The sequence below is a fragment of the Watersipora subatra genome, chromosome 11 (assembly GCF_963576615.1).
Source record: "Watersipora subatra chromosome 11, tzWatSuba1.1, whole genome shotgun sequence".
NCBI lineage: Eukaryota > Metazoa > Bryozoa > Gymnolaemata > Cheilostomatida > Watersiporidae > Watersipora > Watersipora subatra.
Genome location: NC_088718.1, coordinates 10,054,254 through 10,069,784, shown reverse-complemented (window position 1 = coordinate 10,069,784; position 15,531 = coordinate 10,054,254). Strand labels below are relative to the sequence as shown.

The window sequence follows — 15,531 nt, the reverse complement described above, 5'->3', positions numbered from 1 at the left end:
TAAATACACTGACAAGGCATTAGAAATGTAACTTAATTGATCAATGCTTGGTCAACATTTACGCGTGTCCTGTTTAATCCGTAACGTGTTCACAGTGATAAACTTTAGCATTTTTAGCAGGAGACTGCTTTAGGTTGTAATTCAAATATGACGCAAATTGACTAATATAGGTTTTGCGCGACAACCTGACTTGCCTCACCACAGACACATGCTATGAACCTCATCAATCCGGCGATTGAAACCAAGTCTGTTGGTTTTGCGATAGAAAGGTGCTCAAAGCCCAGTGGACTTCTCTGCCATGCCTGACAGCTTGATACCTTACCGATACTATATTACTTGAGTAAAAATGAGAGTAAAGTAAACAAACACGCACCCGAAAGAAGAATATGTGGGAAAACTTTACAGCTGAAAATAGCTCAAGCGCAACAGTCGTCAACGGAGGAAACAGACTCAACTGGGTTCTGTACACTGGGAGTTCAACTGTGGGGCTGATATTAAACATGTTGGCCTTGATTATCATCATTAGAGGAAGGAGGTTTAATCGGCATCTTCGAATTCATCTGCTCAATCTTTCTATCGCTGATCTACTGTCTTCCTTCTTATTACCTTTTAGTGCTAGAATAGGAGTGGTGCTCAACATATCATATCCCGACAACTTGATTTTGTGTAAAATTCATGTGTCTGTTACTTACACCATTTTCTACAGCAGTCTGTTGTTCAATACAGCCGTAGCCTTGGAGAAGATGATGTTCATATATTTTCCGTTCGAAATGCTCAAATACACAAAGAAACATGCTATTGTAGTCACCGTCTGTGTATGGATTATCGCAGCACTGTGTCAGATCGGACTATTGATTAACTCTGAGATATCGATCAACGTCAATCATAAAGAAAACTTGGCTTGTTACCCTTATGGGGTGGTTACAGAGTACAAACCAAAGGTATATCGGCTGTTTGTGATTTCGTCAGCGGTGAAGCATTGGGCACCTTCAGCTGCCATTGCTATAGCCTATGGACTTATAGCCATAAAGTTGTGTTGTCGAAAGAACATTGGGGAATCTGGCTGCTTTCACAACCGCTTCAGTTGCAGAGTAAGTGATTTTTAATAACACTTTTTTAAATTTGAACATTTGTGTCTTCTTCTTGTTTAGCCAGAAGTATTGGATGGTTGTGATTCATGCTTTACACAAATAAAAGCAACGACTAAAGTTTAAAATAAACTGAAGTAGTTTGCTATGTTCAGCTGTAGCTTTTGAAACATTGGATTAAAATTGTGCATTCTGCTGGATTTGAACTCGTGAAGATCACATCTCCAGGTTGGGAATCCAATTGCGATTCACATCTTTCACCATATACTGTATACAGGTTTTTCTCAATAGCATGGGCTCAATGAGATATTAATTGAAGCGCTATGAATTCTATTAACTCTAAGAGTCACGATCATCATTTGTGTTTTCTTGAACTTCTATTTCTGGTTTTCCGTAAGGTTCAATTGGTAAATCGCGGTCACAGCCATTGCTTTTTACGTACATTCTTACCTCTACATTCTCTCCGTTTGGTCAGACGAAGACCGGCCGATATCTCATTTTTTCATTTGCACCAGTATTGAGAGGCCAGTATCATTGTATTCAAAGTTTTGATGGATAGCTTCTACTAGAACGGTAACCTGTTTTATACACGCATACTTTTATGCACAAACTGTTATTATTAATTCAACATATTCAAAATTTGTATTTTGTTTTTTTAGTTCAAAATAATTGTATCATTACCAAATCATCTTTTATTGTAATTGTAGCAAAACAGACTTAATTTAGCTAATACTTGCTAATTATTTCACACTTACGTACTTTTATAATTGGTTTATTTTGTTAATTAATTTTTTTGGCTTGCACAAAGCATTTTCCTCAGGATATAAAGTTTAAAAGTTACAGTTGTTTGACAAAGTTTGAAAACCTTTACATTTGTTTTTTTCTCTCAACTTACTTAAACTGCTCAAAACAGTTTTCTCATAATATGAAGTTTGAAAATAAGAATGGTAATTGTTATTACGTGTTAAATAAAACTAAATTTTTTGTGCAAAAACTTTTACTACCACGGCAATGCCGAGCATTCATTTAGTATATATACATGGACACGCTTAGCGGTCTCATGTATATCGCCATGAGCCATCATTATGTGCATAATTATCCTCATAAGGATGAGATTGCAGATCAGGGTAATGGTATTGGCCCCTGTGTGTAAAACAAAGTACTTGAGCTCAAATCCTAATCAATACAGTTTTTCTTAACCTTGTTAGCATGACAAACACGTGTCTTTTTATGGTAAATATTACTTTGTTGGCAATAATTCCATTCCACCAGAAATTTTTTCCAAATTATGTCATACAAAAATCATAAAAACAGAAACCGTTGGCAAATCAAACAGGTTTTTTGACATATAGCATTTAAAGTATCTTCTCTTTTATGAAAACAGATATTTTGGGAAATATTGTGAAAACAGCTAGCAATGAAATTTTTAAAACAGTTATTAGATTTGGTTTAAAATTTGTTCATATCATGCAAGCTGAAATGAGTTGAAGACTTATAACTGTCATGTGAAAAAAAAGAGAAAACCATGCAATACGTTTTATGCTTTTAGGTTCTTATCATGCTGGCAGCAGATGGCCTTGCAGTTGCTGTTTGGACTCCCTACTATACATGGCTGATAGTGGACAGCTTTAAGCTTCCACCCTTACAGCCTATTGCAGCTAACAAAAACCGAAATATCATGTACCTATTTTTCTCGGCAGCCATGGCTTTGGATTGTATCACTACACCAATCATATACGTAATTTGCAACAGAGACTTCAAGGTGAGATGTGATTAAATTTTTGACAGAAAATAGTCATGGGATTTTCATACAATTTCTTAAATAAATTTTAGAAGGCCTCTCATTGAAAAACAAAAGTTAAAAAACAGAATTGATAGACTGACAGCAAATTTAGCTGAGCTTTCATTAATTTTTTGTTACAACAATGCAACTATTTTCTAGTTTAGCATAATTTGTTAATATGGTATTGTTTTCAATTTATTTGACTAAAACTTGGAGCTTAGGTGATAACTTGGAAGCAAAATATTTTGCTGCCAAGTTTGTCATCCAGTACTGTACTAATAGCAGTATTGTCCAATACAGTACAGTACTGTACAGTACTGTACTGTACAGTACTGTAGTGGGCATTACTGTTCAGTACTGTACAGTACAATTACTGTACAGTACTCAATCTTTAGTGTCTCAGTCCATGTGTTGTGCAGTACTGAACAGTACTGAATTTTGTAGCGTCTCAATCCATGTACTGTACAGTACTGAACAGTACTGAATTTTTAGTGTCTTAATCCACGTACTGTACAGTACTGAACAGTACTCAATTTTTAGTGTCTCAATCCATGTGCTGTACAGTAGTATACAGGACAGTCATGCACATTAAGCAGCTTATATTGTTTTACAATCTAACTCCTGGGCTACAATATGATATGTTTTTATCTGTGTGTATGTCTAACATGCATGTAAAGTTTACATGGCAACAAAAGATCAATATATCATCAATATACTATTAATAGAAGCAATAATAATAATAAAATAATTACTATATAGGCCTAATAATTACCCAGGCGCATTTGATACTTTCGTAGTTTGTCCCAACAGCCACTTTTTTCAAACTGTTTAATTTCAGGACAAAAATGACCACATTGGACAGTTGTCCAGACAATTGAAAATTGAGAGAAGTGAAGTCCGCAGCAACGAGGTCAAAACTATTTCAAAATAAAACTTTTTATTAACTTTCGCACTACTCAACTCTTTTGACAACTTAAGTTAATTTTTGACAATTTACCATTGATTGTTGTTCATTAAATAATCTCCTCCAGCATTTAAGCACTTTATACAAACTTATTTAAAAAAAATGTTTTAATTGTTTGTATTTGAAATCTTTTTTAAAATTAGGAGGTTTTAAAAAGTAATCAAAAGTTTTGGTGTATTGATTGCTGATTTTTGAGATATTTTCAGTGTTTGCTTTAGCATCAACATTATAAAAAATCAATTCTAATCTTTTAAAAAACATGCATATTATGTCGCATGCATTACCATATGCATATTTGCAGATTACTTTAAAATAAAAATAATATATTTTTTATATAAGGGTAAAGCTAGATTAAGAATCTTTAATCAGGATGCAGTGGTAAAGTTGAAATGTAGCAATGTTGACTGCATTGATACTAGCCTACATTAGTCGATATTATTTTTGTTTAATAGCTCAACTGTAAACTACAGAAATCGGTAAACAATGGTCACAAATGAGAAAAACATTGTAGTAATGACGTCATCCAACTTTGTATAAATCTTTGCTAAGCTGGTACTGTCGGCTGAAGCTAGATAAACTACAAATTTGCTCATTTCAGAAATTTGTAAATATCCAGGATATAGGGTATGACGACTGTCTAAAAATCTTTTAGGATGATGGTGTGGAGATAGCTGGAAGCATATTTCAAAGATTGATTAGTATAAAACTCCCAGCCAGACGGAGATCTCAAGAAGTGGTTACCAGCAGCTGTGAAGTGACTGATACAACATTCTCTGAAACATAACAGTATTTTTACCACAACTTGAAATGGCCTTTTCTTCAATCTTAAACAAGTTTTTTTTATAGGTAATATATGTGTAGGTTAGTTAGGATTTTTTTAAATATGTAAATATAAAACCGGATATTCCATTTCAATTTTGTTACATGGATTAAAAGCTGAGTTGAAGACAAGAATGAAACAATTGTTTTAATGCACACATAACAAACATTGTCAAAACAATTAAAACTGCTTGCACCTACAAGCAACGATACAAGGGTATACATTCAGATGGTTATGTTGCAGTGTATATTATTGGCTGACTAATGTTTTTATACTTACATTTATATTAAGCATTCAAGATTCCCTCAGAAACTCTTCAGCGAGGAAAACTGTACATTGCGTTAGTACTATAAGTGTAAAATATGTGTTAGCTCAATTAGTTTCACTGAAACTATCATTTTAAAGGTGAAGTACAGCTTGTTAAATTTTACATTTTAAATAAAAGTATTAGACACAAGTTCAGAAACAAATTTGGTTTAGTTATACAATGATGAGCTTAACTTTAGTAGATCTCCAATGGTATCTCACGCTGTTTCTCACTTTAGATTATTACATAACGTATAAAATGAAAGCTGTCAATTTTAAAATAGATCTGATGTTGAAAGCATTAGCTTTCTAATAGATTTAGAAAAGACAAGTCTTTGAATCTAGTTTTACCAGATAATTAATACTTTATTCTGTTTTTTGTGGAGCAAACACAGTATGTTTCAAATTGATTATATACCTAACACTTTGGATTCTATTAGAGGATGGGTGTACACCATTTCCTTATAAAAACCGACAACGGCATTGAGACAAAATAAAATGTCTGTATACTTAAGTAGTTCAGATATAGTTTAGCTAAAAGCCAAGTTAGAATTAAACAAATATATGCAAGCAAATGTTTCAATACTGTATGCTAGCTACTCTTGAAAATGGACCAGATATGTACTACTAAAGATCAAACATGCTTGACAATAATAGAATACCGTATTCTTAACTGCACGTGGTTCCTAAAGTCTAATAAATACCAATAACCTGCACTTCCAAGTACACGATATTGTATATGACAGGGTTTTCTCATGACATACTGTTTTGTAAATTGTTTAAAAGTTTATATAATCACCAAAAGCAATAACTTTTTATTTTATCTCATCTAAAATAATCAGAATGCTAATAAATAATATTTACTCACAGAAAATAGAGCAATAAAAACTGACAAAAGCAATAAGCCAACGTCAGATGTTTGTATATTTAAGGTGTTCTGATACAGTTTAGCTAAAAGCCAAGTTTGAATTGATTAAATATATACAAGCAACTTTTCAATATTGTATGCTACATGTAGCTACAACTCTCACTCGTGCCAATTTACGAGATATTTGATATTTAATGTTAAAGATCCAAGTGAAATCCTTGTTCTAATAGTCAGCTAGTCAGTAAAAAGTATAATATAAAAACCGAAACATTTAAAGAAGCCCGTATCTAAAAACACTCGTGCTCATTAAAATTGTTGTGGAGAATCTAAACATAAGTATATTGCTTGAGAATAAGTTTTTAGCTAAGTAGTTAAACCCGGAGCTGGTGGAGTCTAAGTTATAAAAGGGATAATCCTGCATGTGTCAGTGCTAATCAAGCTGGGTAACGATGGTGACCGGATCAGAAAGTAGCAGCAAACTGCTTTGAGCTGGCTGTTTTTCTCATTCTTCTCAAATATACTCATTTTCCTATCAACTGCTGAGAGACATTTCTTTTTTACTCGGCTGTTTGAACACACTGCCCTTAAGTTCACCAAAGCTATAAAAATCTTGTAAATGGTTTTATTGGATTTCATAAGACCAATTGTTCATCTAACTCATTATCTTTACATCATCTCCGATTACTGCTATTGTTGTTTAATCAAGCAAAATAGATTTTTTCATCTTTAGATTTTGACTTTATGCAGGGTTTTAAACCTGTTTTTAAGTTCTTGCATTAAATTGGTGCAACCTTTTAAAGCGTCAAGCATTTATAGTTTATACAATCTTTTCTGATGATTCTGTATTTTTTCAAAGCTTTTTTTCAAAAGCATTAGCTGCAACTTTGACTCATAACTTCTACAAATATAATTCTTTTTAGATATGAACATGCACGAAATTTTAATAGAATTTCTTAGAAAGTATCGGTATTTTTGTATCATTTGCGATTGGTTTTGTTGTTGGAGGTGATCTGACTGCCAGGATATTTCAAGATTAAAATCAACAAAACTTGATCACAGTTAAAACACTCAGATCAATCAAAAGTGCAATTACGAGGTCTATAATTGTGAAGAGGTAGACAGAATAGAGATGTGTAATGCTGTACCAGGAACTCATTGTTCAATATTAACTACAACATTCTTTTGAGCATTGTAACTGTGGTTAAGCTTTGTGGATTATAATCTAGAAACATCCTGGTAGTTGGATCACCTCAAACATCAAAAGCAATCCCAAATGTTAGATAAATACCAATACTTTCTGATAAAATCTACTAAAATTTTATAAAAGTTTATATTTAATTAAAGTTGAAAAAACAAGTTGAAATTTTCAAAAAAATCTGCATTTCAGTCATTTTTATGACATCTGGCAGTTTTCAAGTGACAAATTGATGCTATGTGGGCAAATGACTGGTCAAAGAAATAGACTTAATGATATTTTAAACAAAAATTTTCCATAGACTCTGAAAGCAAATAGTCACATTTTTTGTCGCAAGCTCAACACATTTTTTATAAGTTTACCAAAAGCATGAAAAAGATCTTGGTTTAAAACGAATCAGAACAGAAGAAAACAAAAAAACATTTCAAATAAAATAGTGCGCTCGGCTTTTGATGGAATGAATTATTTAAATTTTTTTTGACCTAGCTAATTATGAAATCCAAATGAATTTAGAGATGTAAGACTTAAGCTTGTTAAAATTAGATTAAAAGTCACAACATTTGATCATGGTTAAATTGCTCAGACAAAAGTATGTGCAAAATGATGTCACTAGCTGCTATCGTTGCTATAGTTAATATTGGCTATTACATTCAAGTTACAGTGCTAGATAGCTAGCTATGTAAAGCTATGATTTTGTGTAAAGCTAGCATAGCTAAACGTTACATAAAATTAGACCAAAGTTATTCTCAAGCTGAATTAAAACTGCAAAACTTAAAACAATCACTCGAAAACCAACTTACACCCACTATTTGAAAAAAATTAGACAACTCTTTTATTTTAAAAAAAAGTTTACATTTTCCTCTTAGTAGATGTAAGATATTATTTGAGTGTTAACATATTTAATCATTGTTTAGCTCTCATGTCATTTGAGTATTTAATGGTGGCGAAACCACTAAATAGTTACCGTGTAAGCATATTTATAAAGTTACTCATTGATAATCTGTTGTTGAAATGCAGGAGCCATCCACAATAAGGTGTCATTGACTGATGTTTTATAAGTCATCTATCAAGACACTGTGATTGAGGCCTTTATACCCAAAATTAGAGACAGTTTATCTAAGCTGTCCTATACGGTAGATGCTATTTGCAATTGAAAATGAATTTGCGCAAAGTTTTAGTAGATTTTACCAGAAAGTATCAGCATTTTTCGATCTTTTGCAATTTTTTTTGATGTTTGAGAAAATCTGACTGCCAAAATGTTTCAAGATTAAAACCCACACAACTTGATTGTAGGTAGAATGCTCAAATCAAGCAAAAGTGCAACTATGATATCTATAGTTGCAAAGAGACCGACGGAATAAAGATTTCATAGCAACACAACCTGAGCACAACAGCCGATATCTACTCTAGTGACGTTGTTCTGCATGTATTTATGTCTGAACATTTTAATCACGATAATATTTTGTTGGTTTTAATTTTATTTCAACAAACTTAAATTTTATCTCCAAATTCATTGGAAATTAATGGTAATCAAGGTTAAAAAACACCAAAATAATTTATTTGATCATGGGCCAAGCTATTTTAACTGAAATGGTTTTTGATTTTTTCTGTTCTGATATGTTGTAAACCAATATCTCTTCATGTTAGTTCCTCATGTCTTGAGCTCTGAAAACCCAATTTTAACTATTTTTTCCGCTTAGCACGTATCATATCACCTGATATTTTTATTAGAATTTTTTCAGATTCCTCATAACATCCTGAACATTTTCGTGCTATTATTTGATTACAGGGTGTAAGTAAAACTCATTGAAAAATAGGCCAAAATAAATTATTCAAGGTCATCACTTAAACAGAATGTTAAGCAACAGTGGTCTTGTTTACGTGTTTTAAATTGTCACAAAAAAGAAAAATGAAGCAGACAAGTGATAATAAGTCATAAATAAGTGTTTGAAGCACTCAAACAGGAACTAAGTGTCGAAACCACAGCCCAGACACACTTGACCAATAATAGCATACTGTATTCTTAACTGCATGTGTTTTGTATAGTCTATTAAATACCAATATCAGTAGACATTATGTATACTATGTATACAGTAGTATGGGAGTGGTGGTGCACTCTTGTCATCCAACTACATGTACTTGGAAGCTAGGTTTGGTGGTTGACAAGCCCAATGCCACGACTAGCTATGCTATAGCATATTATGGGCTTTATCACTCCTCCAGCTTTTTTCTTTTGCTCAACTATTTTTGTTGATGAAAATAAATCACAAGTCACAAATATCCTGAACTTTCAAGTACACGGTATTGTATATGACAGGTTCTTCTCATGACATACCGTTTTGTGCATTTAAAAAAAATTAATTATCACCAAAATCAAGAACTTTTTATTTTATTACTTTTAAAATAATGAGATTAAATTAGGAATTAAATTAGAATTCTAATGAAATTAGATCTGCTTACAGTCAAAGAAGCAATAAAAACTGACAACAATAATAAGCCAACATACTAATTTGTTAATATATTGATAATAGGCAAACATAGGATGTCTGTATATTTAGGCTGTTCTGACATAGTTTGGCTGAAAGTCAAGTTTGAAATGATTAAATATATACAAACAACTTTCCAACATTGTATGCTACATATAGCTACAACTCCCACTAGTGCCAACTTACCAGATATTTGATATTTAATATTAAAGACCAATGTGAAATGCTTGTTCTAATAGTCAGGTATACTCAGTATAAAACATAACAACAGAAGCATTGTTCTGAGGAATCCAAACAACCAAATAATATTTAAAGCACAAGGTTTTAGTTAAATGTTTAAATGTCTTTAAGTAGTTAAAGACGTTAGTTTTAACACCTTTAAAACACTAGAAGTTAAATGCTATATGTATAAATCTATAATATAATATATATCTATAAATCTCAGTGTTTGTCTTTTGTTTTCTGCCTGAATATGTATCCGGTTATAGCGATTACAATCTCACAATGAAAAATATGCCCCACAGAGGAATTGATCTCAGAATGTCCAGGGCAGAAATCCAACGATCTAAACCCTTCCACTACAATTGATTAACTGACTATGGTGAACAATGATTGGGATGAGATTAATTACATTGGTTAAAATACTCAGACTTGCAGTGCTTGGGATCATTAGCTATTACAGCCGATTGTTAGGAATGACAATCGTTAAATATTTAAGAAACATTTAGACTGCTAGATTACAAGGTAAGTTTGTCAAATTCATTGGTTAACTATTTTATTACCCATGCAACTTCGGGTATTTGACTAATGCTATTATATACATAAAACATAAGCCCATGAGAAACAATGAGAAAATACAGTTCCAAAGGTTTAAAGTTGCAAGGTTCAAAGTTGTATAATCATTTAATTACTTGCATTAGTTTAATTTACATCCTTATTTAACGAAATGACTAGAAAATAGTTTGCCAATACACTATACATGCATAAATGTGGTTATATTCCAGCAACAAATAAACACTGCTCATAATATTGACCTGATGACAATTATAAACAGTTAGTTCCTTGTTTGCTACGTAGAAGTTTTTGCAGTGCCTAAGCATCAGTCTTTTTAGCTCGAAGCCTTCTTACTAAATATTGTGATACTATTTAAAGCGACTAAAAAGCTGTTACACAGTTTAATACATGTATCAGAAACTATTTACCATAAAAACCCTAATTGACTGCCATGTATATTTGAACACCACCTCTATTTGAACGCCACTTCTAATAAAACGCCGGTACAAGAAGAGGATTGAAAAATATAAAGCAAACTAGAGTGCAAAATACAGGTGGAATTAGCCTTGCTTGGATTGTTTTTTTTTGTTTGGAATCTATCTTGCAAAAGTCTGACAAGCTAGTTGAAAAATGTAATGCCATTCTCTGTTTGAAAGTCACTTGTATTCAAACGCCACTATAGAGAAAAAGTTAAAAAATACAATGCCAAACTATTCAAACAGAGGTTTTACAGTAACTTAATTTGTGTTTATCTTTTTTGATTGCTTTGTTTCTATTACAAGATGGTACTATAATTAAATGGTTAACATCTTATTTTACTCACTAAAGTCTGGCTCACACTATATCGCCGTATCTTGGCATTGTCCTTTTAGTGTTCATTGTCGGCTATGTGAATGGTAAACTGATAGGGTCGATGAAGGAATGCAAAATTGTTGGCAAAGTCTACAGCTGTCAAACTTTCCTGATAATTTGTTAAGCATCGGCGACAGCTTGTACAATGTGCACCATTTTGGCAATATTAGGACTAATTTGCAGTTGCAAATAGCGTGTTTTATTTATCTCCGTTTATGATAATTGCTGTGGGTCTGGTAATTGATTAAGGCACACGAAACAAAGTTTTCTTTGAGAGAACTGAAATTAGAAATGATAACACTATGTTAAAGACTATTTGCTGATCCAAAGGCAGATTGGTTTGTGATGGTGTAAACATTGTTACCCTCAACAATCACTAAAGCATTGCGACATCAACGCCAAAATAGAGTGATATAGCGTGAACCAGCCTTAAGGCTGCAGATTGCCTTACGAACCATTAGGTGAAAAAAACTTGAACATGTGAAACTTCTGTTTTTTAAGTGTAAATATTATTTATGACACCTCATATCATGGCTATCACACCTCATATCATGGCTATCGCACCTCATATCATGGCTATCACACCTCATATCATGGCTATCACACATCATATCATGGCTATGACACCTCATATCATGGCTATCCCACCTTATATCAAGGCTATCACACCTCATATCATGGCTATCACATCTTATATCATGACTATCACACCTCATATCATGGCTATCACATCTCATATCAAGGCTATCACATCTCATATCATGACTATCACACCTCATATCATGGCTATCACATCTCATATCATGGCTATCACATCTCATATCATGGCTATCACACCTCATATCATGGCTAGTGCTGGGCACGGGTAGTAATACTCGTTGAACTCGCGGGTTTATCTTCTCTCGAGTATCGGGTAATAGAGATTTCGGGTATTCCGGTCCTTCGGGTTCAGGTTTTGACTTTCGAGTTCGGGTTTTGGTACACAGATCCATCGGGTAGTGTAAACAAAAACTCAGTCTATTGCACCCTGCACTCTTAGTCTGGGCCTACAGGGCATTTCTGTGTCATTTTTGCTAAGGAGGCACGACAATGGGATAGAACGAGTCTTTAATTTAACAGATAGAATAAAGCATCTCATACCTTATTTACCATACCTACCGGAGATATTGTAGTCAAGCAGGGATTACTTGTCATTAAAAGGTGAGTAGAAATACTTAAATCAAATTTTATTTGCGCAATTAGCCAAATCAGCTTCGTAAACAAATCTATGCCTTTTTTAATACGGCGCGTGTTTGCTTTCACCGATAACACATAGGTCCTTGGTCTGTTTCCACTATCGCCTTGTTAGAAACTGTCATCAGCTTCGCGGTAGTAGCAGTGAAAATTTAATAACTCTGTTTAAATTGATTACCACAGCTAGCTATTATGGATTACATAATTCATTATAGCCAAGTTTTACTAAGCCAACAAGCCTTACTAACGGAAAAAGCCGATAATGTAAAGTTTTTTTTATGAGATTTGGAGCACCATCTACAAAAAATCAGAGAGGTCCATAGAACATGCTTAAGTATTAAGCTACCATAGACTCTATCTTCTGCCACCTGTTGACACGAAAATTCCCTGTGGCCCCAGACTATCTTGACCGTTTAACAATCCGCCTGTTAACACTGCGAGTATGAATGTCAGTCGGTAAAAACTGAAAAATGATAAATAAATTGAAAAGAAATATAATTGCTTTGTAAATTTAAAAATATATCTGTTTAGAAAATTTAAAGATAAAATCCATATCAACAAACCCGATACCCGAAAAACCCGTAAGCAAAGAAATACCCGAGCCTAACACTACTAGCTACCCGATACTCGAAAAACCCGAACAGAAGGAGGCGAGTCTAAACCCGTTGACCAAGAAGTACTCGTGCCCAGCACTAATCATGGCTATCACATCTCATATCATAGCTATCAAACCTCATATCATGGCTATCCCACCTCATATCATGGCTATCCCACCTCATATCATGACTATCACACCTCATACTATGGCCATAAAAATGCCTTTAATTCCAACTTAGCTTTAAGACTGATCTTTGATAAAGTTCAACTTTAAACTAGCAAATGTGAGCTTGTAAATGTGGTGCTATGAATCTTGAGCATAAAAATCATATTAAATTGTTGATTTATATTTTGTAAAACAAATGTTGGCTACAAAATAAGCTTGCTTAATGTTAAAAAGCACTAGTACACTTGGCAGTCTTGTGCACCATGAGAGATTGTCATGAGTAATGAGTATGTGCATAATTATTCTGATAAGTGGCAATGTGGTGTAGTCGTTAGAGCACCGAGCTGCAAAATGGAATATCAGAGTGCAGTTCCTGTGTGATGTGACACTTTTTCCTAATGTTCTTAATGGAACTTCAGATGAACGAACACCGCTCTTGTTAAAGTGAAGATATTGCAAAAGCTGAAACTGTACAGTAGATGCCCTTACAAAATAAATAGTCTGTTCCGATAATGTTTATATTATAAGAGTTACATGAAAAGTTAAGTACCTATAAACAGACTAATTTGTTCCACAAACATCCCAAACTCACCATTGTGGCTCTTCAACATGAAAAACACTAGACTCAACTCTTTAATTTAGTTACTGTACAAAAACTGTGATATTATTAGCTTGCAGAACTTTTTTTCTCATTTCTAATTACTTTTACTTAGTTTGGGGTCTATGATTACAGTAACTCCATTTTGTGTTACTGGAGCACCCACCACCGATGTCAATTTTTTACCTAATATCTTTGACTTATTTTCTCTACAGCAAGTTCTACACTGCCGAAAGAAGAAAAATATTGTGTATGTCAAAATAAAGTAAATAAAATCTTTACTATAATATGATCGGTATCTGTCTATTTATCCAGCTATTTAATAACAGCGTTAGAGGTTAGCACAAAAGATAGCTTACCACAGGACTCGGAACTCGTGACATTCAGTTTGGTAGACCGATCCTCTGAACCCACTCACTAGATGGCCAGAGTACTAGTATATTTAACGATTATACCAAATACCTTTATACGTCGCTTTGTCTCTGATGTGCAGTGAAAGAGAAACTGATACTTTTCAGGCCAGCTACGAAACTCTCATTATTCAATTGCGTTTGCAAGCTTGCAAGAACTTTACGCTTTACGTTATACAGAATTTTTACGTAATGCAATGTAAAAGTTTCACAAATGTTTTTTACATTCAGTGGATTTACATAAAACGAGGTTTATATTATAGGGTTATCTGCTGTAGTTGATTCTTTAACTAGTGCAGAACTTGTGGCTATCAAGCTGAGTGATAACACTAGAGGTAGTTGTTGGTTGTGATTATTAGACTTGTTTTATTACACTATGCAGCTTATGCCAGACATGTAAAATACTGTCAAAATGACATGTTAATGTTAATCTTCTCTTTTTAGCTTTTCCTGTTTGGGGTCACCACTGCAAATGGTTGTCATCCAGGTAGAGGAGCTATTGTAATCATTTGCTCATGATATTTGAAACCATAGCAACTACCCCTATCAAAAAAAGCTGTTTTTAAAGAATGACGCAATTAGCTATTAAACTGGGCTCCCTAACTCAACTCAATCAACATATCGTGTCTTATTGAAAATGATTCTGCCGGCCTTTACTAAGGCACAATCTAGAGTGCAAGAATTTCTGCATGAAATGCAAGAGAAGTGAGAATGGTTTCATTCATTTTATTCAAAGCATTTCCCATTAGTGGCATAGCCACGACTACTCTCCTAGTGATAACGCTCCCTATATATAGCTATTTTCCCCGTAACATATAATAGAACCGATAGGAAGCAGCATAAAAATATTTGATATTATTGATTAAAACATGTTGGCTTAGTTACGGTCAAACAATAAGCATTATAAAGTACTAGCAATATAAACATAGAATAAAGACAGAAAAAATATACAAAAAGTAATGCAAAATATAAAAAAAGTGATTATATGCAGATATATAAGAATATAATATCTGAAATAAGTTCGTGGCTCCGCATCTGCCACAATATACCCCTCAGTGTCTGCAACATTTTCCAGCTTTTGCGCTATTTTATAGTTTTTGTTTAGCTATTTTTATGTCTTATCCTCTGAAGTCATTTCCTTTGTTTTTTGACACCTTTGTTTTTTACTGTCATTCCTCTTCCTTTCTCTATTGTTTTCTCATTATTTACTTATCTTTTAGTTTTCTTATCAAAAATGTGGCTTATCGCAATTTTTAGAGCAAATCTAAACCTTGGTGAGTAATTTACAGTCCAGCATAAACTATTAAAATAATCAGTATCCAAAGGGGCTATTTTTATTAAAAACTTAGACAAATTTTATTTCAGAGATATTTCAACCAGTAGAAATTTCT

At 33.3% G+C, this 15,531-nt stretch overlaps 1 protein-coding gene across 1 annotated transcript; it reads left to right on the top strand.

Annotated features, from left to right (window-relative positions):
• The first annotated feature begins 386 nt into the window (after positions 1-386).
• LOC137407806 (mu-type opioid receptor-like) lies at positions 387-4,619 on the top strand. The gene is made up of 3 exons (XM_068094187.1): positions 387-1,091; positions 2,638-2,850; positions 4,488-4,619. The coding sequence occupies exons 1-3, from the start codon at positions 387-389 to the stop codon at positions 4,617-4,619; spliced, it is 1,050 nt and encodes a 349-aa protein (XP_067950288.1).
• The last annotated feature ends 10,912 nt before the right edge of the window (positions 4,620-15,531 follow it).